Source organism: Cherax quadricarinatus, chromosome 55, assembly GCF_038502225.1.
Source record: "Cherax quadricarinatus isolate ZL_2023a chromosome 55, ASM3850222v1, whole genome shotgun sequence".
NCBI classification, from domain to species: Eukaryota; Metazoa; Arthropoda; class Malacostraca; order Decapoda; family Parastacidae; genus Cherax; species Cherax quadricarinatus.
In genome coordinates this window covers 12,250,893-12,276,586 of record NC_091346.1, presented here as the reverse complement: position 1 = coordinate 12,276,586, position 25,694 = coordinate 12,250,893, and the positions used below count along the sequence as shown (strand labels likewise).

The 25,694-nt window shown below is 40.3% G+C and overlaps 1 protein-coding gene across 6 annotated transcripts in view; it reads left to right on the top strand.

Moving 5' to 3' along the window:
• LOC128698449 (carbohydrate sulfotransferase 11-like) overlaps positions 1 to 24,054 on the top strand; it is a 174,503-nt gene extending 150,449 nt beyond the window's left edge. For 5 of the 6 annotated variants that reach the window (XM_070096830.1, XM_070096827.1, XM_070096825.1 and 2 more), the window contains 2 exons: positions 2,826 to 3,057; positions 23,596 to 24,054. In XM_070096830.1, the coding sequence (XP_069952931.1) occupies positions 2,826 to 3,057; positions 23,596 to 23,787 (424 nt within the window). In that variant the 3' untranslated portion in view covers positions 23,788 to 24,054. Of the gene's footprint in view, positions 1 to 2,825; positions 3,092 to 23,595 lie in introns of all 6 variants that reach the window. The other variant, XM_070096829.1, reaches the window with a different exon arrangement.
• Positions 24,055 to 25,694: the final 1,640 nt, after the last annotated feature.

Here is a 25,694-nt window from a genome sequence, read left to right as displayed (position 1 = left end):
GACCTACACCACCTCTGAAATGCAACTTTTTTCTCACGAGCAAACTCTACACAAGTTTGATCTTGTCGTCGTTGTAACGTACGAAATGCTCTTTGATAACTTACAGGTAACAAGTTATACGTCTCTAGAATTGTTTGTTTGACAGCGTCATAACTAATGTACTTGGTAAATGGCAAAGCTGCAGTACAGGTTTGAGCTCTTCCCGTCAAAGCAGTATGCAACAATGTTGCCCAGTGCTTACGTGGCCAGTTCATAGCACGTGCCTGGTTCTCAAACACATCAAAATATGTCTAAGTCACTTTCAAAAAACTTAGGAACCATGGATGCAGCTTTCTGCACATTAAATGTGTCCTGTGATCTATCAGTCTGTTGTCTTCCCAGACGAACATTTTCTCTCTGAAAATCTTCTTCGTTCAATTTCCTCTGAGCCTCTATTTGTGCAGTCTGCAACATAATGAGGCGTTCTAACCTCTCAAACTGTTCCTGAGAGATAGGACCAGTGGGTAATGGAGGAGTAGGGAAATTAACATGGTCTGGACGGTCCTTAGGTCGGACACTTGGTCCAGCCGTCTCTAGAGAGTCTAGATCTGGTCTAGGATAAGTAGATACAGGTGTATCATACACTGTACTAGTATTAGGCTGTGTCATACTAACAGCTATACTCTGTACTATAGTGTCAGTGAAGGAAGGAGCGAGCGAGAACTGATCTACACTAGGCTCAGACACTAGGCTCACTTCTGCTCTAGTTGCTCTTTCTTCAACTTCAAATAGAGCCATACTTCCTAATTGTGACACTAGGCTTTCTGAATCTGAATCATAATCAGACATCTCTGTATGAGCAGGAAACAACATATCTTTAATTAATGCTCTGACAATTTCTGTGGTGTAATTCCTGTTATACGTCACACCGAGATATTTGGCTACTCGCCAACAAATCTGAAGTTTTAATGTACTTAACTCAGACAAAGTCAGAGTATCAATTAACTGTTTCACTTTGGCATACATCACAAAAATAATTGTACTACGAGAGAGTGATTATGGGAAACTATAATCCTAATAGGAATTTTAGTGTTGGTTGTCTTAGAGCTACAACTCATAAACAGTATTTCCATCTCCTTGGATCAAGAGACTCAGTCAAGTACATACATCCACCTGGTATGTTGTACAAGACTAAACTCAAAGTCTTCAGATTAGGAAAGTACTCAAAGTGTTTGACCATAGAAGTACTAGTATGTCAAACTGGACAATTTCTCCAACACCTTGGATCAAGAGCCTCCCGGACAGGCCCCCATTTGTTACAAAAATCGCGATTCTAAATGCTTAGAGATCTCCAGTGAATACTAGAAAGGACTGCCCTTCTAGCATCCAGCCTGTTACTGGGTTTTCGTAACAAGTAGTCAGTATCCTTGTCCAATTATCCATTAAAATTCAGTATTATTCAATAGTGCTTCAGGATTACAACTGGTAGGCTACTAACTAGAGAAATTAAAATTTAATAAATTTATTAAGTCTAGAGGTATATTATCAAATTAAATTAAATTAAATTAATCACAGTAATCAAAATAAAATCAATCTCTCGAGTTCAATATTATTGTGTTGAAAGCACATATCACATTTATAATTCTTAAGTACCGTCTGGTACATTAACATTTAATAAGATATTACAAATATGTACAAGTAAGTTTGTGTATGCGTGTAAGTGCTCTAAGTAGTTCACTATGTCTCACGACTCGACTAGACTTAAACAAGTGACTGACAAAGTCCTCACATAAACTAATTTCTTGACCGACTGGCAACCAGAACAGTCTGCTTGAACAATGAAAAGAATGCTAAGCCCAATAGCCATATAACAAGCGACTGCGACACAATCAGGATCAAGGAGATAATATAACGACACTAAGTAGGGACCATCAGCAGATCCTCCACAAAAGTTACAAAACTCCCATACTACTGAATCTAAGTTCAGCATAGGAAAAACCCTGACTGTGACAATACACAGAAACCAGTACAAATTAGGTCATAAGCTATAGCTAAGGACCTGAGATGTTCAGAGTGTCTATGTGACACACAACCTCAGTACAACATCGAAAATCACTAAGTCTATACAATGTTCTGTGAACAGAGTTCTACAGAACTAACAAGAATAATGAGACAGACAATCTGTCCAACCACCAAGAGAGTCTAGAGCAGACTGAATACTTCACGAGAGGTGAGGACACCCCCCCCCCTCGATCACGTGATAGCCCCGTGGACAGCACAGCTCAGAAGCCGGCAGTATAACGAGCGACAAGCGATAATTACAGTAATTTGACAATCAAGACTTGAACTGAGCACTTAATATGTACATCCTAACAACATAAGTCAAATAACAATATAACAGTCAAATAATAATATAAAGTCATACATTTACGATTTAGCTATTATCGCAAATATAAGCAATATAAAATTATATGAAAAGATAATATACATTATATATATACATAATAATCATTGTAACCCATTCAGGGGTTGCAACAAAGTATACTCACCCATCTGAGTTTTCTTCTGCTTTCTGTATTCTTGTTGTTTATTCCCTTTCATCTCCATGGAGAAGTTGAAAAGAATTCCTCCTCCGTTAGCCAAGTGTCTCGTAAGAGGCGACTAAATTGCCGGGAGCAAGGGGCTAGTAACCCCATCTCCTGTATGCATTACTACATGTTCTAAGAAAAACTTAGTTTTCTTTTTAGGACGCCCTGTGTCGGTTGGAGACGGCCTGTGTGATAAAAATAATGATAATAATAAAAATACTGCTACAACTACTACTACTAATAATAATTCTGTTACAGGTCCCTAAGGTGTACTATTAAAAATAAGTTTAGCCAAGTGAATTTCATAGGCAAGTGCATTCCGACCTTCAGTGAATTCGTGGACTACCTGATAGACGAGGCCGACAACAACAGACCGTTCAATGAGCACTGGGCTCCTTACTACACGTTCTGCTCCACTTGTCAGCTTCACTTCGACTACATTCTGCACTTCGAGACTCTGTCTCAGGACGAGGCTTTTCTGCTGCAGGCTGTGAGTGGAAAGGTCGATGGTGAGAGGAAAGTAGGTAGGTGGTGGTGGTGGTGGTGGTGGTGGTAGTGGTGGTGGTGGTGGTGGTGGTGGTGGGTTTTGATGTGTTGGGGTAGTATATACCTATGTGACGTCACAGGGTATTTACCTATTTGAACTCAGCTATTTGTGGTTGCTGGGGTCGAGTCTTTGTTCCCCCTTCCATTTCCGCCTCTTCGCTGACCGCTACTGGGCTCTCTCTCCCTCTCTCTCTCTCTCTCTCTCTCTCTCTCTCTCTCTCTCTCTCTCTCTCTCTCTCTCTCTCTCTCTCTCTCTCTCTCTCTCTCTCTCTCTCTCTCTATCTCTCTCTCGCCCTCCTGACTTCTTGAGACTTATCAAGCTTATTCCTAAAATAATACATGGATCCCGCTTCTATCATTTTCCTGTCTAGGTCGGTCTAATTCTTGACCATTCCAAGACCAAAGAAATATTTCTTAACATCCTTGTTACTTAACTATGTTTTTACCTTTCAGTTGTACCGTCAAGTACCTGAGATCCGCCTTTTATGCAAACTCGCCCCGTCAACCTTATCTATTCTTCTCAGTATTTTGTACCTCGCAATTATGTGACCCCTGAGACCTTGTCCTTCCTCCCATTTGTCTCCCCTTGTAGCTCGTACCTCTTACTCTGGCATTAGTCTCGTTGCTAATCGTATTTCTTTACAGCTTTACGTGCTTTATCATTCTTTACAGCTTTACGTGCTTTATCATGCTTTACATGCTTTACGTGCTTTCATGCTTTACGTGCTTTATCATGCTTTAGCAGATAGGCTTGAAATATCCTGTGAATTAGGCCATGAATACTGCCTTGTCGACGAGGTGTTTGACAGCTACCTGTAGATTTGAGAGTCTCACGTTTGATACGCCAGTTATTCTGTTGATGTGCACCTCATGTGAGATGTTCACTCCAATATCAATATATTTCAGGGAGATTTGCCTCTCCCCGTTTTCATAACCTTGCATTTGTTAGGGTTAAATGTTCGTTAATTTCACATCCGCGAGCAGGAACACCTCTGACCCGATTTATTCTGTGATGTTGTTTATGTACTCATAAATCAATACTGATATAAATTCTGGACTTGTGAAACCAAACTCGTCACACTCCCCCGCAGTGATACCTCCTCGCTGCTTCCTTCCAGGTAATTATTCTTAGATCCACTGTAATGCTCTCCCTGTTATTCTTACCTGTTCCTCTGGTTTTTGCCTCGAATGAGGTACTGTATCAAGCGCCTTCTTAAGTTCATTTATCCGTCTTCCTGTCGAGCTTTCGCTACATTATCATAGAATTCTAGCAGATTTATGAGATAAGATTTTCCATCTCTAAGATCATCTTTGATGTTTATGAATTCGCTTCTATTCAGGTGCTCCACCAGTCTTCTGATAAAATTTTCCATAACTTTACGTATTATGTATGTCAGTGACACTCACCTGTAGTTTAATGCTTCCTGTTTGTCTTATAAATACCAGCACTATCTTCGTTGTTTTCCAGACTTCCAACAGCTGTTAATTTTCAGTCGACTTTATTAAGACCGCAGAAGTTGGTTCACTCAGTTCTTCTGCCACAACTCAAACTCAAGGAATCTATAGAGAGATGTAGTCTGGTTTCATTGTTTTTGAGGTATCTTGGGTGCTCTTTTTTTTCATTTTCTTTGTGTGTATTGCATCCTGTAATTGTTAGACTACTCTTCCTTTCTGTCTTTTTCTCAGTGTTTTTTATAACTGCGAGAATGCCTCCCTATGTATTTTTTTTTTCTCCTTGCAGACTTCCTCGTCATTTTTAATTAGATTCTTTTCTTTGATCTTCAGCCTTATTACCTTTTCTTGCAGTTTTCCGAAGTTTCTATTTGGTAATGTTGGTATACGTTGCTATGTACCTTTTTTAATTTGTTATTCCACTTCTTTTTTACACGTTTGTGCATTCATTTCTGACTCTGATCACTTACTAACCCTCAGGTATTTCTTCATGCTCTTGAGTTTTGAACCTTTGCCTCCTGAACCTCTGGATGAACCACGGGCTCACTCTATTCATTTCTCTGCTTTAGCTTCTGGATATGAATTTCTCCACTCTCTCCTGCACTTTCCAGTAATATATTTCATAATTTCTTTCACTATCTATTCTTTCCAACGGAACTCTACTTAGGAATTTCTTCATATCTGCATAGTCTCCTCTTAAGAAGTTGGATTTGTCCCTTCCTTCACACACTGTATTTCTCTTCTTGTTATATTCTACAACTTGTTTAAACCTAACACCTACGTCGTCACCTAAATAAGATTCATTTAGTATGAACAAAAAGACCAGCTACACCGATTCTTCGCTTCCTCTCTCTCTAGTTGTGTCCCCGACATGCTTACTTGTGAAGTTTTCCATTGCCACCTCAAACATCTACATGTTTTTGGTGCTCTCTGTGGCTTGAAGACTTTGCCATGATCAGTAGCTTTGCATTGCCCGTGTGGGTTCTTCTAGCCACCTCCATTATTGTGTCCACCACCTCAGTGATGTCCTCATATTGGCCTCTTGACTACTTGTATATCAATACCTTGTATCCCCCAGTTCTGAGTGTCCACATTATGTATAGTTAATTAATCGCTTTCATTTAATCCATTCATCTCAGAGCTACACTGGTTCCTGTTTAGTAACACTACTCCTTCAACTTATCTGGTTCCTCTAACCTTTTCCAGTATTTCTTATCCTTCTGGGAAGATTACATCTGTTATCACCTCTGGGAGATTGGTCTCTGTTATTGGGATGCTTTTATTATCCATTCTCACCATTGATCTCTTTTATTTGTTACCCAGTCTGCATTTGCATATCACTTTCAGTTTTTGTTTTCTAATTTTCGGGTTCATGCTTTCCTGGGTCTTTCCCATTTGTCAGGGGAAGAAGGGTGAGCATTAGGGGGTTTCAGGTTGAGATAATGGTAAAGACTCATTGTGGGATGGATCTTGCACTGGAAGGGAGTGAGACCATTGTTGTGAGGAAGGATGTAAGGGACAGGTGAAGAAGAGATGGAAAGAGGGTTTGGGTAAAGATATGGTGTGGTTCTAAGACAGGATACTACACAGATGGATAGTTAGGAATGGGGATGTAGGTGGTGATATTGGGGGACTGATGCTGGTTTGAGTTATTGTTTTGGGTGTGAATGGGACTTAGGGTTTAAAGGATTGCTTGGATCTGAGCTTAATGTTCCCCATGAGGCAGGGCTTCCACATGGTGGGAATGAGTATGGTGTTTCCCTGTCGCTGAGCTAAGTGGTTCTTCCTCCTAGCTTCGTCTGTCTCTTATTCTTTACCTCAATATTTCCCTCATGTGATGTTCTGTCTCATTTGCGGTTCACATGATAATATCTGTTCTTTCTCCTCAACAATGGATTTCGTCTATAGATCTGATCTCCTGCCGTTTCTGATGCAAGTGTCGGTTTGGCCAGTCGCATTTTGTGCCTTTTATACTTTCCAGTCCTTTGAAAATTTGCCATCTTGTCCGCCTCATCCTCACTACTTATCTGTTTAATGATAATACAAATTTCTCTTTCGTCCACTGCCCATTTCTCACCAATTGTCTTCCCAGGAGTCTCCCGACGGCCATGGATAATAATATCCTTTCCCACCCAAGGTAGATGTATTTATCCTTCAGATTCACTGCAGCTCTCCATTTCATCTCCTTCACATTCTGGTTACTTAAGAGTACTTCAGCGAAGGATCCTTTTCCCTTCTGCCCTTTTTTCTGTCTTGTTATAGTTGGCTTTACCCATGATTCACACCAGCAGTCCTTCGTTCATATAGAACCTAGAGCATACATAAGAACATAAGAACATACGAAAGGAGGAACACTGCAGCAGGCCTGTTGGCCCATACTAGGTAGGTCCTTTTCAATCCATCCCACTAACAAAACATTTGCCCAACCCAATTTTCAATGCTACCCTAGAAATAAGTTCTGGTAACTATCCACTCATTTGCAATTCCCACTCAAATCCTACCCCTCTCACTCATATATTTATCCAACCTAAATTTGAAACTACCCAAAGTCCTAGCCTCAATAACCCAAATAGGTAGACTGTTCCACTCATCAAATACCCTATTTCCAAACCAATACTTTCCTATGTCCTTTCTAAATCTAAACTTGTCTAATTTAAATCCATTACTGCGGGTTCTCTCTTGGAGAGATATCCTCAAGACCTTATTAATATCCCCTTTATTAATACCCATCTTCCACTTATACACTTCTATCATGTCTCCCCTCATTCTTCGTCTAACAAGTGAATGTAATTTTAAGAGTCTTCAATCTTTCTTCATAAGGAAGATTTCTAATGCTATGTATTAATTTAGTCATTCTACTCTGAATGTTTTCTAACGAATTTATGTCCATTCTGTAATATGGAGACCAGAACTGAGCTACATAATCTAGGTGAGGCCTTACTAATGATGTATAAAGCTGCAGTATGACCTCTGGACTTCTGTTGCTTACACTTCTTGATATAAATCCCAGTAATCTATTTGCCTTATTACGTACGCTTAGGCATTGCTGTCTTGGTTTAAGGTTGCTGCTTTCCATAACCCCCAAGTCCTTTTCGCAATCTGTATGGCTAAGTTCTACATTATTTAGCTTATAAGTGCTAGGGTTATGGACACTCCCGAGCTTCAGAACCTTGTATTTATCTACATTGAACTGCATCTGCCACTTTTCTGACCAAGTATAGAGTTTGTCTAAATCCTCCTGAAGTTCCCTAACATCCACGTTTGAATCAATCATCCTACCTATCTTTGTGTCATCGGCGAATTTGCTCATATCACTAGTAATACCCTCATCAAGGTCATTGATATATAAACAACAACGGGCCTAAGATTGATCCCTGTGGTACGCCACTTGTTACAGATCCCCACTCGGATTTAACCCCATTTAAGCATACTCTCTGCTTCCTATTAGTGAGCCATGACTCGATCCATGACAGCACTTTTCCCCCAATGCCATGAGCTGCCACTTTTTTTTAACAGTCTCTGGTGCGGTACTAAAACCTAAATAAACAGTATCGAATTCTTTACCATGATCAACGGCCTCAAAAGCTTTACTGAAGAAGGTTAATAAATTAGTTAGGCAGGAACGACCCCTCGTGAATCCATGCTGAGTATCATTAATCAAGCTGTGCTTATCGAGATGGCTTCTTATATTATCAGTTATAATTGACTCTAGTAATTTGCTTACAATTGAGGTCAGGCTTATTGGGCGGTAATTTGATGGTAACGACTTGTTCCCTGCTTTAAAAATAGGAATTACATTAGCCATCTTCCACATATCAGACACTACACCTGTTTGAAGAGAAATATTAAAAATATTAGTCAATGGTTCACAAAGTTCCATTTTACACTCTTCAAGAATCCTTGAAAAAAGTTCATCATGGCCCGGGGATTTATTTTGCTTTAGCCGGTCTATCTGTTTGATAACCAATTCGCTAGTGACTGTGATATTGCATAATTTATCATCATCAGGCCAACTATAAAATATTAATTACTGGGATATTATCAGTGTCTTCCTGAGTGAAAACCGAGAGAAAATAATTATTAAGAATAGAGCACATTTCATTCTCCTTGTCAGTGAGATGCCCAGAGTTATTTTTAAGGGGACCTATCTTATCTCTAACTTTTGTTCTATAAACCTGGAAAAAACTTTTTGGGTTAGTTTTCGAATCCCTAGCAACTTTAATTTCATAGTCCCGTTTAGCTTTTCTTATCCCCTTTTTAATGACCCTCTTAATGTCAATATTCTGATTCATAAGATGACCCTCACCTCCTTTGATGCGCCTATAAATTCCTTTTTTCTGTCCTAAAATATATCTGAGCCTATTATTCATCCATTTGGGGTCATTTCTATTCGATTTAATTTCCTTATATGGGATAAATGTTCTTTGGGCAGCATGTATTGTGTTAAGAAAGCTGTCATACTGATAGCTCTCTTCGTTACCCCAGTCCACAGATGATAAGTGTTCTCTAAGCCCACTGTAATCTGCTAAGCGAAAATCTGGGACCAGTACTGAATTATCGCTACTATCATACTTCCATTCAATGCTAAAGGTAACTGATTTGTGATCGCTTGTGCCGAGTTCCTCTGAAACTTCTAAATTATTAACAAGGGTTTCCTTGTTTGCCAAAACTAAGTCAAGCAGGTTATTTCCCCTTGTAGGCTCTGTCACAAACTGCTTCAAAAAACAATCCTGAACTACTTCTAAAAAGTAGCTTGATTTTAAATTCCCAGTCAAGAAATTCCAATCAACATGACTAAAGTTAAAGTCTCCTAGAATTACTACGTTATCGTGCCTTGTGGCCTTAACAATTTCCTCCCATAGTAGTCTCCCTTGGTTCCTATCTAAGTTTGGGGGACGATATATCACACCTAAAATAAATTTTTCATGTCCCTCTGAAAATTCTATCCAGACTCTGTATGTGTTACTTCAGACTTACTACCCGTTTTTATACAACAGTTCAAGCGATCTCGGACATAGAGTGCCACCCCACCCCCCTTCCCGATGCTTCTGTCATAGCTCAGGGACAAGTCTCGTTGCAAATCACTGCACTTTCTCCATTTTCATTACTTGCTTTACCACGTGAGGGTTCGATACTAGTGCTGCATATTCCAGTACGGGCTTGATGACATTAAGACATGTGCAACATCTGGGTATCTTTATTGTAGACGTTTCACAGTCCAGAGGTTTTATCAATACAAATTCAAGGACATAATTTGAAGTCAGTTGAACAATATACAAAAGATGAGGTAATCAGTCCCTCAGCCTTGGAGTTGGAATTGTTTAAAGTAATCCTTATAATTTTATTGCGGCAACAGAGAGAACATAGTACATTGTTTAAAGTGATCACAACTCGCAAAACAAAACCACTGGTGATCACAACTCGCAAAACAAAACCACTGGTGATAACTAGCAAAACAATACCACTGGAGATCACAACTCTCAAAACAATACCACTGGTGATAACAATTCGCAAAACAATACCACTGGTGATAACTAGCAAAACAATACCACTGGAGATCACAACTCTCAAAACAATACCACTGGTGATAACAATTCGCAAAACAATACCACTGGTGATAACTAGCAAAACAATACCACTGGAGATCACAACTCGCAAAATAATATCACTGGTGATCACAACTCGCAAAGCAATACCACTGGTGATCACAACTCGCAAAATAATATCACTGGTGATCACAACTCCCAAAACAATTCCACTGGTGATCACAACTCGCAAAATAATATCACTGGTGATCACAACTCGCAAAACAATTCCACTGGTGATCACAACTCGCAAAATAATATCACTGGTGATCACAACTCGCAAAGCAATACCACTGGTGATCACAACTCGCAAAATAATATCACTGGTGATCACAACTCCCAAAACAATTCCACTAGTGATCACAACTCGCAAAATAATATCACTGGTGATCACAACTCGCAAAACAATACCACTGGTGATCACAACTCGCAAAACAATACCACTGGTGATCACAACTCACAAAGCAATACCACTGGTGATCACAACTCGCAAAACAATATCACTGGTGATCACAACTCCCAAAACAATTCCACTGGTTATCCCAAGTCGCAAAGCATACCACTGGTGATAACTCGCAAAACAATACCACTGATGATCACAACTCGCAAGACAATACCACTTGTGATAACTACCAAAACAATACCAATGGTGACCACAACTCGCAAAGCAATACCACTGGTGATAACTACCAAAACAGTACCACTGTTGATCACAACTCGCGATACTGCCACTGGTGATCACAACTAGCAAAACAATACCACTGGTGATCACAGCTCGCAAAACAATACCACTGGTGATAACTAGCAAAACAATACCACTGGTGATAACAATTCGCAAAACAATACCACTGGTGATAACTAGCAAAACAATACCACTGGAGATCACAACTCGCAAAATAATATCACTGGTGATCACAACTCGCAAAGCAATACCACTGGTGATCACAACTCGCAAAATAATATCACTGGTGATCACAACTCCCAAAACAATTCCACTGGTGATCACAACTCGCAAAATAATATCACTGGTGATCACAACTCGCAAAACAATTCCACTGGTGATCACAACTCGCAAAATAATATCACTGGTGATCACAACTCGCAAAGCAATACCACTGGTGATCACAACTCGCAAAATAATATCACTGGTGATCACAACTCCCAAAACAATTCCACTGGTGATCACAACTCGCAAAATAATATCACTGGTGATCACAACTCGCAAAACAATACCACTGGTGATCACAACTCGCAAAACAATACCACTGGTGATCACAACTCACAAAGCAATACCACTGGTGATCACAACTCGCAAAACAATATCACTGGTGATCACAACTCCCAAAACAATTCCACTGGTTATCCCAAGTCGCAAAGCATACCACTGGTGATAACTCGCAAAACAATACCACTGATGATCACAACTCGCAAGACAATACCACTTGTGATAACTACCAAAACAATACCAATGGTGATCACAACTAGCAAAACAATACCACTGGTGATCACAGCTCGCAAAACAATACCACTGGTGATAACTAGCAAAACAATACCACTGGTGATAACAACTCGCAAAACAATACCACTGGTGATAACTAGCAAAACAATACCACTGGTGATCACAACTAGCAAAACAATATCACTGGTGATAACTAGCAAAACAATACCACTGGTGATCACAGCTCGCAAAACAATACCACTGGTGATAACTAGCAAAACAATACCACTGGTGATCACAACTCGCAAAACAATACCACTGATGATCACAACTCGCAAAACAATACCACTGGTGATAACTTGCAAAACAATACCACTGGAGATCACAACTCGCAAAACAATACCACTGGTGATAACTTGCAAAACAATACCACTGGAGATCACAACTCTCAAAACAATACCACTGGTCATAACAATTCGCAAAACAATACCACTGGTGATCACAACTAGCAAAACAATACCACTGGTGATCAGAACTCGCAAAACAATACCACTGGCGATCACAAGTCGCAAAGCAATACCACTGGTGATAACTAGCAAAACAATACCACTGATGATCACAACTCGCAAAGGAATACCACTGGTGATAACTAGCAAAACAATACCACTGGTGACCACAACTCGCAAAACAGTACCACTGGTGATCACAACTCGCGAAACATTGCCACTGGTGATCACAACTAGCAAAACAATACCACTGGTGATCACAACTCGGAAAACAATGCCACTGGTGATCACAACTCGCAAAACAATACCACTGGTGATCACAACTCGCAAAACAATACCACTGGTGATCACAACTCGCAAAACATTACCACTGGGGATAACTAGCAAAACAGAACCACTGGTGATCACAACTCGCAAAACATTACCACTGGGGATAACTAGCAAAACAATACCACTGATGATCACAACTCGCAAAACAATACCACTGGGGATAACTAGCAAAACAGAACCACTGGTGATCACAACTCGCAAAACATTACCACTGGGGATAACTAGCAAAACAGAACCACTGGTGATCACAACTCGTAAAACATTACCACTGGGGATAACTAGCAAAATAATACAACTGGTTATCACAACTCGCAAAACAATACCACTGGTGATCACAAGTCGCAAAGCAATACCACTGGTGATAACTCGCAAAATAATACCACTGATGATCACAACTCGCAAAGCAATATCACTGGTGATAACTAGCAAAACAATTACCCTGGTGTCCACAACTCGCAAAACAATACCACTGGTGATCACAACTCACAAAGCAATACCACTGGCGATCACAAGTCGCAAAGCAATACCACTGGTGATAACTCGCAAAATAATACCACTGATGATCACAACTCGCAAAGCAATATCACTGGTGATAACTAGCAAAACAATTACCTTGGTGTCCACAACTCACAAAGCAATACCACTGGTGATCACAAGTCGCACAGCAATACCACTGGTGATAACTCGCAAAATAATACCACTGATGATCACAACTCGCAAAGCAATACCACTGGTGATAACTAGCAAAACAATACCACTGGTGATCACAACTCGCAAATCAATACCACTGGTGATCACAAGTCGCACAGCAATACCACTGGTGATAACTCGCAAAATAATACCACTGATGATCACAACTCGCAAAGCAATACCACTGGTGATAACTAGCAAAACAATACCACTGGTGATCACAACTCGCAAATCAATACCACTGGTGATCACAAGTCGCACAGCAATACCACTGGTGATAACTCGCAAAATAATACCACTGATGATCACAACTCGCAAAGCAATACCACTGGTGATAACTAGCAAAACAATACCACTGGTGATCACAACTCGCAAATCAATACCACTGGTGATCACAAGTCGCACAGCAATACCACTGGTGATAACTCGCAAAATAATACCACTGATGATCACAACTCGCAAAGCAATACCACAGGTGATAACTAGCAAAACAATACCACTGGTGATCACAACTCGCAAAACAATACCACTGGTGATCACAACTCGCAAAACAATACCACTGGTGATCACAACTCGCAAAACAATACCATTGGTGATAACTCGCAAAACAATACCACTGGTGATCACAACTCGCAAAACAATACCACTGGTGATCACAACTCGCAAAGCAATACCACTGGTGATAACTCGCAAAACAATACCACTGGTGATCACAACTTGCAAAACAATACCACTGGTGATCACAACTTGCAAAACAATACCACTGGTGATCACAACTCGCAAAGAATTACCACTGGTGATAACTCGCAAAACAGTACCACTGGTGATCACAACTCGCAAAACAATACCACTGGTGATCACAACTCGCAAAACAATACCACTGGTGATCACAACTTGCAAAACAATACCACTGGTGATCACAACTTGCAAAACAATACCACTGGTGATCACAACTCGCAAAACAATACCACTGGTGATCACAACTTGCAAAACAATACCACTGGTGATCACAACTTGCAAAACAATACCACTGGTGATCACAACTCGCAAAGCAATACCACTGGTGATCACAACTCGCAAAAACAATACCATTGGTGATCACAACTTGCAAAACAATACCACTGGTGATCACAACTCGCAAAGCATTACCACTGGTGATAACTCGCAAAACAATACCACTGGTGATCACAACTCGCAAAACAATACCACTGGTGATCACAACTCGCAAAGCATTACCACTGGTGATAACTCGCAAAACATTACCACTGGGGATAACTAGCAAAACAGAACCACTGGTGATCACAACTCGCAAAACATTACCACTGGTGATCACAACTCGGAAAACAATGCCACTGGTGATCACAACTCGCAAAACAATACCACTGGTGATCACAACTCGCAAAACAATACCACTGGTGATCACAACTCGCAAAACATTACCACTGGGGATAACTAGCAAAACAGAACCACTGGTGATCACAACTCGAAAAACATTACCACTGGGGATAACTAGCAAAACAATACCTCTGATGATCACAACTCGCAAAACAATACCACTGGGGATAACTAGCAAAACAGAACCACTGGTGATCACAACTCGCAAAACATTACCACTGGGGATAACTAGCAAAACAATGCCACTGGTGATCACAACTCGCAAAACAATACCACTGGTGATCACAACTCGCAAAACAATACCACTGGTGATCGCAACTCGCAAAACATTACCACTGTGGATAACTAGCAAAACAGAACCACTGGTGATCACAACTCGCAAAACATTACCACTGGGGATAACTAGCAAAATAATACAACTGGTTATCACAACTCGCAAAACAATACCACTGGTGATCACAACTCGCAAAACAATACCACTGGTGATAACTCGCAAAATAATACCACTGATGATCACAACTCGCAAAGCAATATCACTGGTGATAACTAGCAAAACAATTACCCTGGTGTGCACAACTCGCAAAACAATACCACTGGTGATCACAACTCACAAAGCAATACCACTGGTGATAACTCGCAAAATAATACCACTGATGATCACAACTCGCAAAGCAATACCACTGGTGATAACTAGCAAAACAATACCACTGGTGATCACAACTCGCAAATCAATACCACTGGTGATCACAAGTCGCACAGCAATACCACTGGTGATAACTCGCAAAATAATACCACTGATGATCACAACTCGCAAATCAATACCACTGGTGATCACAAGTCGCACAGCAATACCACTGGTGATAACTCGCAAAATAATACAACTGATGATCACAACTCGCAAAGCAATACCACTGGTGATAACTAGCAAAACAATACCACTGGTGATCACAACTCGCAAAACAATACCACTGGTGATCACAACTCGCAAAACAATACCACTGGTGATCACAACTCGCAAAACAATACCATTGGTGATAACTCGCAAAACAATACCACTGGTGATCACAACTCGCAAAACAATACCACTGGTGATCACAACTCGCAAAGCAATACCACTGGTGATAACTCGCAAAACAATACCACTGGTGATCACAACTTGCAAAACAATACCACTGGTGATCACAACTTGCAAAACAATACCACTGGTGATCACAACTCGCAAAGAATTACCACTGGTGATAACTCGCAAAACAATACCATTGGTGATCACAACTCGCAAAACAATACCACTGGTTATCACAACTCGCAAAACAATACCACTGGAGATCACAACTTGCAAAACAATACCACTGGTGATCACAACTTGCAAAACAATACCACTGGTGATCACAACTCGCAAAGCAATACCACTGGTGATCACAACTCGCAAAAACAATACCATTGGTGATCACAGCTTGCAAAACAATACCACTGGTGATCACAACTCGCAAAGCATTACCACTGGTGATAACTCGCAAAACAATACCACTGGTGATCACAACTCGCAAAACAATACCACTGGTGATCACAACTCGCAAAGCATTACCACTGGTGATAACTCGCAAAACAATACCACTGGTGATCACAACTCGCAAAGCAATACCACTGGTGATCACAACTCGCAAAGCAATACCACTGTGATAACTAGCAAAACAATGCCACTGGTGACCACAACTCGCAAAACAGTACCACTGGTGATCACAACTAGTAAAACAATACCACTGGTGATCACAACTCGCGAAACATTGCCACTGGTGATCACAACTAGTAAAAAATACCACTGGTGATCACAACTAGTAAAACAATACCACTGGTGATCACAACTAGTAAAACAATACCACTGGTGATCACAACTAGTAAAACAATACCACTGGTGATCGCAACTAGTAAAACAATACCACTGGTGATCACAACTAGTAAAACAATACCACTGGTGATCACAACTAGTAAAACAATACCACTGGTGATCACAACTAGTAAAACAATACCACTGGTGATCACAACTAGTAAAACAATACCACTGGTGATCACAACTCGCGAAACATTGCCACTGGTGATCACAACTAGTAAAACAATACCACTGGTGATCACAACTCGGAAAACAATGCCACTGGTGATCACAACTCGCAAAACAATACCACTGGTGATCACAACTCGCAAAACAATACCACTGGTCATCACAACTCGCAAAACATTACCACTGGGGATAACTAGCAAAACAATACCACTGATGATCACAACTCGCAAAACAATACCACTGGGGATAACTAGCAAAACAGAACCACTGGTGATCACAACTCGCAAAACATTACCACTGGGGGTAACTAGCAAAACAATGCCACTGGTGATCACAACTCGCAAAACAATACCACTGGTGATCACAACTCGCAAAACAATACCACTGGTGATCACAACTCGCAAAACATTACCACTGGGGATAACTAGCAAAACAGAACCACTGGTGATCACAACTCGCAAAACATTACCACTGGGGATAACTAGCAAAATAATACAACTGGTTATCACAACTCGCAAAACAATACCACTGGTGATCACAAGTCGCAAAGCAATACCACTGGTGATAACTCGCAAAATAATACCACTGATGATCACAACTCGCAAAGCAATATCACTGGTGATAACTAGCAAAACAATTACCCTGGTGTCCACAACTCGCAAAACAATACCACTGGTGATCACAACTCACAAAGCAATACCACTGGTGATCACAAGTCGCAAAGCAATACCACTGGTGATAACTCGCAAAATAATACCACTGATGATCACAACTCGCAAAGCAATATCACTGGTGATAACTAGCAAAACAATTACCTTGGTGTCCACAACTCACAAAGCAATACCACTGGTGATCACAAGTCGCACAGCAATACCACTGGTGATAACTCGCAAAACATTACCACTGGGGATAACTAGCAAAACAATACCTCTGATGATCACAACTCGCAAAACAATACCACTGGGGATAACTAGCAAAACAGAACCACTGGTGATCACAACTCGCAAAACATTACCACTGGGGATAACTAGCAAAACAATGCCACTGGTGATCACAACTCGCAAAACAATACCACTGGTGATCACAACTCGCAAAACAATACCACTGGTGATCACAACTCGCAAAACATTACCACTGGGGATAACTAGCAAAACAGAACCACTGGTGATCACAACTCGCAAAACATTACCACTGGGGATAACTAGCAAAATAATACAACTGGTTATCACAACTCGCAAAACAATACCACTGGTGATCACAACTCGCAAAACAATACCACTGGTGATAACTCGCAAAATAATACCACTGATGATCACAACTCGCAAAGCAATATCACTGGTGATAACTAGCAAAACAATTACCCTGGTGTGCACAACTCGCAAAACAATACCACTGGTGATCACAACTCACAAAGCAATACCACTGGTGATAACTCGCAAAATAATACCACTGATGATCACAACTCGCAAAGCAATACCACTGGTGATAACTAGCAAAACAATACCACTGGTGATCACAACTCGCAAATCAATACCACTGGTGATCACAAGTCGCACAGCAATACCACTGGTGATAACTCGCAAAATAATACCACTGATGATCACAACTCGCAAATCAATACCACTGGTGATCACAAGTCGCACAGCAATACCACTGGTGATAACTCGCAAAATAATACCACTGATGATCACAACTCGCAAAGCAATACCACTGGTGATAACTAGCAAAACAATACCAGTGGTGATCACAACTCGCAAAACAATACCACTGGTGATCACAACTCGCAAAACAATACCACTGGTGATCACAACTCGCAAAACAATACCATTGGTGATAACTCGCAAAACAATACCACTGGTGATCACAACTCGCAAAACAATACCACTGGTGATCACAACTCGCAAAGCAATACCACTGGTGATAACTCGCAAAACAATACCACTGGTGATCACAACTTGCAAAACAATACCACTGGTGATCACAACTTGCAAAACAATACCACTGGTGATCACAACTCGCAAAGAATTACCACTGGTGATAACTCGCAAAACAATACCACTGGTGATCACAACTCGCAAAACAATACCACTGGTGATCACAACTCGCAAAACAATACCACTGGTGATCACAACTTGCAAAACAATACCACTGGTGATCACAACTTGCAAAACAATACCACTGGTGATCACAACTCGCAAAGCAATACCACTGGTGATCACAACTCGCAAAAACAATACCATTGGTGATCACAGCTTGCAAAACAATACCACTGGTGATCACAACTCGCAAAGCATTACCACTGGTGATAACTCGCAAAACAATACCACTGGTGATCACAACTCGCAAAACAATACCACTGGTGATCACAACTCGCAAAGCATTACCACTGGTGATAACTCGCAAAACAATACCACTGGTGATCACAACTCGCAAAGCAATACCACTGGTGATCACAACTCGCAAAGCAATACCACTGTGATAACTAGCAAAACAATGCCACTGGTGACCACAACTCGCAAAACAGTACCACTGGTGATCACAACTAGTAAAACAATACCACTGGTGATCACAACTCGCGAAACATTGCCACTGGTGATCACAACTAGTAAAACAATACCACTGGTGATCACAACTAGTAAAACAATACCACTGGTGATCACAACTAGTAAAACAATACCACTGGTGATCACAACTAGTAAAACAATACCACTGGTGATCGCAACTAGTAAAACAATACCACTGGTGATCACAACTAGTAAAACAATACCACTGGTGATCACAACTAGTAAAACAATACCACTGGTGATCACAACTAGTAAAACAATACCACTGGTGATCACAACTAGTAAAACAATACCACTGGTGATCACAACTCGCGAAACATTGCCACTGGTGATCACAACTAGTAAAACAATACCACTGGTGATCACAACTCGGAAAACAATGCCACTGGTGATCACAACTCGCAAAACAATACCACTGGTGATCACAACTCGCAAAACAATACCACTGGTGATCACAACTCGCAAAACATTACCACTGGGGATAACTAGCAAAACAATACCACTGATGATCACAACTCGCAAAACAATACCACTGGGGATAACTAGCAAAACAGAACCACTGGTGATCACAACTCGCAAAACATTACCACTGGGGATAACTAGCAAAACAATGCCACTGGTGATCACAACTCGCAAAACAATACCACTGGTGATCACAACTCGCAAAACAATACCACTGGTGATCACAACTCGCAAAACATTACCACTGGGGATAACTAGCAAAACAGAACCACTGGTGATCACAACTCGCAAAACATTACCACTGGGGATAACTAGCAAAATAATACAACTGGTTATCACAACTCGCAAAACAATACCACTGGTGATCACAAGTCGCAAAGCAATACCACTGGTGATAACTCGCAAAATAATACCACTGATGATCACAACTCGCAAAGCAATATCACTGGTGATAACTAGCAAAACAATTACCCTGGTGTCCACAACTCGCAAAACAATACCACTGGTGATCACAACTCACAAAGCAATACCCCTGGTGATCACAAGTCGCAAAGCAATACCACTGGTGATAACTCGCAAAATAATACCACTGATGATCACAACTCGCAAAGCAATATCACTGGTGATAACTAGCAAAACAATTACCTTGGTGTCCACAACTCACAAAGCAATACCACTGGTGATCACAAGTCGCACAGCAATACCACTGGTGATAACTCGCAAAATAATACCACTGATGATCACAACTCGCAAAGCAATACCACTGGTGATAACTAGCAAAACAATACCACTGGTGATCACAACTCGCAAATCAATACCACTGGTGATCACAAGTCGCACAGCAATACCACTGGTGATAACTCGCAAAATAATACCACTGATGATCACAACTCGCAAAGCAATACCACTGGTGATAACTAGCAAAACAATACCACTGGTGAGCACAACTCGCAAAACAATACCACTGGTGATCACAACTCGCAAAACAATACCACTGGTGATCACAACTCGCAAAACAATACCATTGGTGATAACTCGCAAAACAATACCACTGGTGATCACAACTCGCAAAACAATACCACTGGTGATCACAACTCGCAAAACAATACCATTGGTGATAACTCGCAAAACAATACCACTGGTGATCACAACTCGCAAAACAATACCACTGGTGATCACAACTCGCAAAGCAATACCACTGGTGATCACAACTTGCAAAACAATACCACTGGTGATCACAACTTGCAAAACAATACCACTGGTGATCACAACTCGCAAAACAATACCACTGGTGATAACTCGCAAAACAATACCACTGGTGATCACAACTTGCAAAACAATACCACTGGTGATCACAACTTGCAAAACAATACCACTGGTGATCACAACTCGCAAAGAATTACCACTGGTGATAACTCGCAAAACAATACCACTGGTGATCACAACTCGCAAAACAATACCACTGGTGATCACAACTCGCAAAACAATACCACTGGTGATCACAACTTGCAAAACAATACCACTGGTGATCACAACTTGCAAAACAATACCACTGGTGATCACAACTCGCAAAGCAATACCACTGGTGATCACAACTCGCAAAAACAATACCATTGGTGATCACAACTTGCAAAACAATACCACTGGTGATCACAACTCGCAAAGCATTACCACTGGTGATAACTCGCAAAACAATACCACTGGTGATCACAACTCGCAAAGCAATACCACTGGTGATAACTCGCAAAACAATACCACTTGTGATCACAACTCGCAAAACAATACCACTGGTGATCACAACTCGCAAAGCATTACCACTGGTGATAACTCGCAAAACAATACCACTTGTGATCACAACTCGCAAAACAATACCACTGGTGATCACAACTCGCAAAGCATTACCACTGGTGATAACTCGCAAAACAATACCACTTGTGATCACAACTCGCAAAACAATACCACTGGTGATCACAACTCGCAAAGCATTACCACTGGTGATAACTCGCAAAACAATACCACTGGTGATCACAACTCGCAAAGCAATACCACTGGTGATCACAACTCGCAAAGCAATACCACTGTGATAACTAGCAAAACAATGCCACTGGTGACCACAACTCGCAAAACAGTACCACTGGTGATCACAACTAGTAAAACAATACCACTGGTGATCACAACTCGCGAAACATTGCCACTGGTGATCACAACTAGTAAAACAATACCACTGGCGATCACAACTAGTAAAACAATACCACTGGTGATCACAACTAGTAAAACAATACCACTGGTGATCACAACTAGTAAAACAATACCACTGGTGATCACAACTAGTAAAACAATACCACTGGTGATCACAACTCGCGAAACATTGCCACTGGTGATCACAACTAGTAAAACAATACCACTGGTGATCACAACTATTAAAACAATACCACTGGTGATCACAACTAGCAAAACAATACCACTGGTGATCACAACTAGCAAATCAATACCACTGGTGATCACAACTAGTAAAACAATACCACTGGTGATCACAACTAGCAAAACAATACCACTGGTGATCACAACTAGTAAAACAATACCACTGGTGATCACAACTAGCAAAACAATACCACTGGTGATCACAACTAGCAAAACAATACCACTGGTGATCACAACTAGCAAATCAATACCACTGGTGATCACAACTAGTAAAACAATACCACTGGTGATCACAACTAGTAAAACAATACCACTGGTGATCACAACTAGCAAAACAATACCACTGGTGATCACAACTAGCAAAACAATACCACTGGTGATCACAACTAGCAAATCAATACCACTGGTGATCACAACTAGCAAAACAATACCACTGGTGATCACAACTAGCAAAACAATACCACTGGTGATCACAACTAGCAAAACAATACCACTGGTGATCACAACTAGCAAAACAATACCACTGGTGATCACAACTAGCAAAACAATACCACTGGTGATCACAACTAGTAAAACAATACCACTGGTGATCACAACTAGCAAAACAATACCACTGGTGATCACAACTAGCAAAACAATACCACTGGTGATCACAACTAGCAAAACAATACCACTGGTGATTACAAATCATTCATCATTTCTCAACATATTATCACTGTATTATGGGTACAGTGAAAACAATAATTTTTCCCGCATTACGTTTTCAGTTTCTCACAACACCATCATTAATTATCACTCTATTCTATCTGGAGTTTCTCTAATTGTCACTAATAATCACTTTATTACGGCTTCATTATTTCTAGACATCATTTCTAATTACCTCTGTTTGACGGTTGTAGTTTCTCAGCACCGTCATTAATTTCATGTCACCGGCACTGGCACTGCACATTTTGCTTGCCATTTCTTTAATGTTTCTTTTTGACTTATTGACTGGTGACATCCCGACGTGTAGCCCTGGTGACATCCCGACGTGTGGTCCTGGTGACATCCCAACGTGTGGTCCCGGGGACATCCCAACGTGTGACCCCGGGGATAATATAAAATATTCATGGAGGTTATGATCAAGCAATGACTCGCCAAATACTGGGATTGTTGTTATTTTATTCGACCGGAATCAGCGCCAGTACTCCCTGACACAGGTCCCTATTATGTCCCTATTATTTACATGACCTATAACCTATACTACTCTGCCTTTCCCAGCTTTATATAAGGCAGAAGAGTCAATCACAGTAGTGCAAGTTGCTCCATTACATCTAACACAACTGCTCAGCTGTTGGTCTCGACCCAACTGAAGGAGCCAGTCCCAGCTGTGCGTTCAGACATTAATTTCCGCCATAAACCCAGCACTTCCTTTGGAAGCTTTGAAGAAAATTTTAAATTGAAATGAGTAATGTAATAAAGACAGGACACCACGAGTGTTAGTGAAGATAAAAATAACAAATTAAAATAGTTAATAATATACCCACCAAAATAACTTATCGTTTTCTTTCTTCACCAGTTATTTGCCTCTGTGTCTTCTGCAGGTGCCAGGGCTGTCGGAGGTGCTGAGTCCGCAGAAGCTACACAATTCCAACACTAACTACGAGGAGCTCATTAAAGACTACTTCAGCCAGCTCACGCTCAACCAGCTTCACAGTCTCTTGCGCATTTATGGACGTGACTTTCTCTTTTTCGGATATAGTGAACAGAAGTACTTTAAATACGCAAAATCATAGATTAAAAAAATGAGAAAAATGCCTTCTTCTATTTCTCTAGATGCATAAAACTTAAAAAGTTCCCCCACTAACGTTTTACACATATTCCATATCCATCAGCTGCCTCATACTTACTAGAAAAAAGTTCTAATTCTTTCAGTGCATGATCAAAAATGGAAACAATTTATGTACTAAAAAAAGGCATATTCTCGACCTCTGTACAACGTTATCAAGTAATTGTTAATGATACAGACAGGTGTCAGAGACCTAATTACAGAGAACCGCTCATTTGTTATTTCTTCTCTGCCTCCATGTGAACTTTTCATTGCGGTGAATAAAATGTATATGTAAATACAGTGCCGAATAGGTAAAACTGGCGATTTTTGACTTATATAGCAACGTTTTTCTTGCCGAATAAGGCAAACGAAAATTTGTGTTTGTTTATTATTAAATTATTTTGAACTTATCTAATATATATTTAGTTGGATTAGGCAGCTAAATTATATTAAAGTTAGGTAAGTTTTCTAAGGTTCTTTTCGTACAAGATTATTAATTCTTATATTAGCATAAATGGAAAAGAATATCTTTAAATATATAAGAGATAATTTTAGAAAGGACTTAATTTTAAATGAGTTCTTGCCAATTGACCAATTTTACCTATTCGGCACAACATATATATATATATATATATATATATATATATAAGAACATAAGAATGTTGGAACACTGTAGAAGGCCTACTGGCCCATGCGAGGCAGGTCCTTATCAAAACGACCTCTACCTAAAGATACCCAAGAAATAACTCCCTTACCCAATGACACCATATATATATATATATATATATATATATATATATATATATATATATATATATATATATATATATATATATATATATATATATATATATATATATATATATATATATATATATATAAATTTTTTTTTTTTTTTTTTTTTTTCAACAAGTCGGCCGTCTCCCACCGAGGCAGGGTGACCCAAAAAAAAAAGAAAATCCCCAAAAAGAAAATACTTTCATCATCATTCAACACTTTCACCACACTCGCACACCATCACTGTTTTTGCAGAGGTGCTCAGAATACAACAGTCTAGAAGCATACACATATAAAGATACACAACATATCCCTCCAAACTGCCAATATCCCAAACCCCTCCTTTAAAGTGCAGGCATTGTACTTCCCATTTCCAGGACTCAAGTCCGACTATATGAAAATAACCGGTTTCCCTGAATCCCTTCACTAAATATTACCCTGCTCACACTCCAACAGATCGTCAGGTCCCAAGTACCATTCGTCTCCATTCACTCCTATCTAACACGCTCACGCACGCTTGCTGGAAGTCCAAGCCCCTTGCCCACAAAACCTCCTTTACCCCCTCTCTCCAACCCTTTCGAGGACGACCCCTACCCCGCCTTCCTTCCCCTATAGATTTATATGCTTTCCATGTCATTCTACTTTGATCCATTCTCTCTAAATGACCAAACCACCTCAACAACCCCTCTTCTGCCCTCTGACTAATACTTTTATTAACTCCACACCTTCTCCTAATTTCCACACTCCGAATTTTCTGCATAATATTTACACCACACATTGCCCTTAAACAGGACATCTCCACTGCCTCCAACCGTCTCCTTGCTGCTGCATTTACCACCCAAGCTTCACACCCATATAAGAGTGTTGGTACTACTATACTTTCATACATTCCCTTCTTTGCCTCCATAGATAACGTTTTTTGACTCCACATATACCTCAATGCACCACTCACCTTTTTTCCCTCATCAATTCTATGATTAACCTCATCCTTCATAAATCCATCCGCCGACACGTCAACTCCCAAGTATCTGAAAACATTCACTTCTCCCATACTCCTCCTCCCCAATTTGATATCCAATTTTTCTTTATCTAAAT